The sequence below is a fragment of the Solenopsis invicta genome, chromosome 8 (assembly GCF_016802725.1).
Source record: "Solenopsis invicta isolate M01_SB chromosome 8, UNIL_Sinv_3.0, whole genome shotgun sequence".
In the NCBI taxonomy this organism is placed as follows: domain Eukaryota; kingdom Metazoa; phylum Arthropoda; class Insecta; order Hymenoptera; family Formicidae; genus Solenopsis; species Solenopsis invicta.
The window spans coordinates 18,061-22,500 of record NC_052671.1 but is presented as its reverse complement, the minus strand read 5'-3'; the positions used below and the strand labels follow the sequence as shown (position 1 = coordinate 22,500).

Below are 4,440 nucleotides of genomic sequence, written 5' to 3'. Positions count from 1 at the left end.
AAAAGAAAGAGAAACTTTAATTACATAACAATAATTTATAACAGTTTCTTCAATTAATTTTAGATAGATTTTTTGCATACTGATGCAGCTTATAACTCATAAGTGTTTCGCTGATTCTCGTCGTATTACGTTTCAAAAATATCTAATTGACACATATGATCATCAAAATAATTGTAATATTATAGAAAACTTACGAATTATTATTCTTCGAATTATTATTATACAAATTAATTCACGCTGTAATATTGCTGGAATTATGTGCAAAAAAAAGAATGATTGATCTATCTTAAAAAAATGAAAGTTTCTTAAATAATATATTTAGTTTTAAATAATTAAATTTAAAACTAAATTCTAAAGTTTTATCTTTTATTTGTATAGACTTAACCAATCTAGATCACTGACCTTAGCCTGCTTCTACTTAACTATTTTCATCAGACGGGACAGGAGAAGAGAGAAAGTAAAATCAGAAAACGAAGAAACGAGAAGACTCTGTCGCTTGGCCTACATTCAACGTCGTACGTGCGATATCGTACGAAATAAATTTACTTATAAAATCAACGCGCTAAATATAATTACTACTATTTATTTCAATATAGAATTGAAAGTATTCGGAAAAATATTGCTTTAATAATTTTATAAAAATATGATTAGACATACGTAAGAGAAAATTAAACATTGAAACAGTCTCAATATATCTCGTATTGCACAAAGAAAGCGATTATGTAATGTGATTTATTCATACATCAATCTCGCAAGTTAGCAACAATGCAAAATATTATTGAAATGATAATTATGTAAATGTATGTGTACACAACATATAGCGTGCCTACACATACTCATACATTTCAACTTATAAGCATAATTAGAAACACTAATACCTCCATAATAATTGCAAGACTATTTATATTTGCAAATTGTATCCAATTAATGAATGAGCTTTCTTGTTTGCATACAAGTTATGTAACGTAATTCGGGAATTAATAGACAGTTTAAAATTGGAACGTCTTGAATACCACGAGCATGAGTATTTTGAGTCGATGTAACGTTCCACTAAAATTTCAAGCCCAAGTAAGTTATATAATTGTGTTATCGAATTTCTATTATTTACATTTGTATATTATACTTTGTCTGCTGTTTTTTCCTTCATTATATAAATGAGTTCTTTATACGTCTTTGACTTTCAAAAACAGTGATAAGGTTTAATTAGTATAGAAATCGAGGTCAACTGATAAGAACTCTACAGGGGTTTTGTAACTGCATAAATTTAACGCAATGTGTTAGAGAATTAGTAGAAAAAATTAATAAGTTGTGCGTTAACGAAAAATTTTGATATAATTTTTTTCTTGAGTTCAAAAAGTAATTTTCTGCTAAATTATTTATAAACATTTAAGTAAATCAAAAATATAACACATAAATAGCAATAAATTTTTTTACGTAAATTCTTGAAATGATGAAAGATGACGAAAGATATCTTGTTAATAAACGATACTTTAGTATTCAATATTAGCTCCAATATTAATTACATTACATTATATGTAACATACAAATAGGTTCTCTACAGAAGTAGAAATAATTTCTTAATAAAAATATCATTGTATATTTGTATATTAATCCCAACGTTATTAAATAGATACGTGGTATTAGTTTCACCATTTGCCATAACACTATGCCTGAGAGCACAAAGTGTCAGTTTTATGATTCATAAAATTTAACTGCTAATAATTTAAAAATTATAGCCTTGGTATTTTTGTATTAAAAATCTCGTCTTGGAATATTCTAAGGAAATCGCTTTTAATAAAAAAAAATGCGACGGTTTTGGAACGGTTTTCAACATAATACATTTGATTAAAACAAATCCAATCATAAATGTTTAGAAATACAGATTTATTTTTATGTAGTCATTGTTGGTTCATACACATAAAATATATAAGGTGTACAGTCAAATGGATTAACGAGATCGAGAGTGAGGGTAGCGGCTTTAGTCCGGGTGACCTCGAAACCAAGCCGGCGTCGTCGCCGAGAGACGCTAGGATCGATATTCGCATTGCCATATTTACTCCAACACGGTGCAGATATCGCACGACCGTTCTCACTTTTTCACTGTAAAATCATCGAGAAGCATAGGACGACACATGACGCAAAGGACTGTAAAGATACAAATTTATCAGCCAAATGGAAAGCAGAAATTGATTGTTGCTTTTCACATGTTTCTAGCGTTTCTTTTTCGTACAATAAATAGCCTTGAAATAATGTTTAACGAGCCAACAAAATTGAATAAAAAATTGAAAAATTAATGTGTTTCTTAAAATTTCTATTTCGTATCTGATATTTTATGTTTAGGTAGGTTAAATCACGAATAAAATTTATTCTATTTAAAAAACATTTTCCGGTTTAAGTAATTTAAAACTAGAATAATAAAGCACAATATTTTTAACAATATTTTTAACAAAATCTGTAACAGCTATGGCTGCGTTGAATTTTCATTATAAAGTATATTTGTTACCTTCGAAATTTTGTTTATACGAAATCGTAAGAGAAAAAAGGTAAAATAAGAAATAAATGCATTAATCGTATCAACAAATAAGAACAACAATAAGGATCGTGAGTGTCGATGTTACTCGACATTTGTTTCTTTTGATAACAGCTTTTACGCGATAAAAAAATCAGCATAATTTAACTTAGCTGTTCTATTATTAAGAAAATATGAAAAAAAACAGAATATAACAAGAAATCTTTTCAAGAAATCAAGTGTTAATAGGCTAATAAGAGAAACCGCGGTTGTTGGTGCGTAGAATTAACAATTTTATTAATTTAAAAACCCTATTTTCTTTTTCTTAATTCTCCCAAAATAAGACAAAACTTTTTATTAAATTCTTAAACAGTTTTAAATTGCTATTGTTCAATTCCCGACGGTAATACATGTCTAAAGAACGTATTTAGATATGCATGTTTAAAAAACATTTATAAAATATCTTTTAAACGCCTGTGCGTATTGTCTGGGATATTTTGAATATTGATAAATTTTTAACAAGTTTTTAGTAGTGTGATACAAAGACGAATAACGAAATTACGCTTTATAATTTTTTATATATTTAAAGAAAGCATACACACACACACACACGCACACACACATACGTGCGAATACATTTCTAAATGTCGCATTCCTATACGCATACTCTCATAAACCAATACATAAACAAGTTAGGGAACTTTTTGAATCAGCTTTGAAACAAATTTATTATACCATTGATGATTTTCAATAACAAAGAAATTACAAAGAAATTACAATTACAAAGAAAAGTTACTTACGTTTTAATTATTAAATTCAAGTAAATATTAAAGAGAGATGACATATTAATTAAATGGATCTAACAATTTGTCCGCTCTAGGATTTAATTTATTGCATAGAATTCGCAAAATAATTAAATACACAACGTAATTTAAAACGACTATTGTCTTTTATTATTACTGCAATGATTTCTTTTTATAAAAACTCGTAAATCGAGTATGTAAAAATGTAGACACTTAAATGTACACGAACGTATATGTCAAACTTATTACTAACTATAATTGTTGATATTTCGTATTATCAAAAAAAAAATGATGAAAGAAATAATCTGTCAGAAAGAGATTTTAAACTTTAACGTAAAATTTTTCAAAAATTTTTATAAATAAACCAATAAAATCCCATAAACATTATTTTTATAAATATTATTTTTATTTGATTTTTAAGAATAAAAAAGCAATTTCCTAAAAAATCCAAGATTTCCCGGTACTAAACGTTGTCTTGGTTTTAATAATTTATATAATGAACAAATTTACAAACTTACCCACCTCTTGGTAGGATGCTCGAACAATAAGCGAATCCTTCAACATTCCCAGGAAGAAATTTATTTCGAACTTTTTCGTCACGAACGATGATCGAACTTTGAAGGAGTAACGGAAGCACCACAGAAATCAGAAAGAAAGATACCACGAATGTTCGGGACACTGTTCTCACATTCATACGTTTAACAGGCACTTCCGGAGGTGGTAACTATACGCGACCGATGCGACAAAATCATCGTTGGTCTACAATTTACTTGCTATGATTGCAATAGATTAAGTAGAAGTTCCAGGTATGGTCAGTCAAACACGTAGTGCCATCTTGTACACGAAAGAGGTAGCAGCTGCAACTAAGAGTATGTCAAAGCTCGGAAACTCTTACGCTTGATGCTGTAATCACGCCATCTGGGTGCATCTTTTTCTGACGGCGCGTTATTTAAATTATAAAATAAAATAAATTTATTTTTCAAATAAATTTAATGCTTTGTCAGTAGAATCATTTACTATTAAATAACTAATTAAAGAATTTGCAATTATTTATATAATTGGAAACAATGCTGCTAAGAGCATTAATTTTATTTGAAAAATAAATCAATTTGTATTTACATTTTTACT

General features: G+C 28.0%; 1 protein-coding gene across 3 annotated transcripts in view; it reads right to left on the bottom strand.

Moving 5' to 3' along the window:
* LOC105193077 (calcium-binding mitochondrial carrier protein Aralar1) overlaps positions 1-4,109 on the bottom strand; it is a 30,048-nt gene extending 25,939 nt beyond the window's left edge. The window contains exon 1 of one of the 3 annotated variants that reach the window (XM_026141333.2): positions 3,835-4,109. In XM_026141333.2, coding sequence (XP_025997118.1) covers positions 3,835-3,876 — 42 coding nt within the window. In that variant the 5' untranslated portion in view covers positions 3,877-4,109. Of the gene's footprint in view, positions 1-3,830 lie in introns of all 3 variants that reach the window. The other 2 variants (XM_026141336.2, XM_011157406.3) reach the window with 2 other exon arrangements.
* Positions 4,110-4,440: the final 331 nt, after the last annotated feature.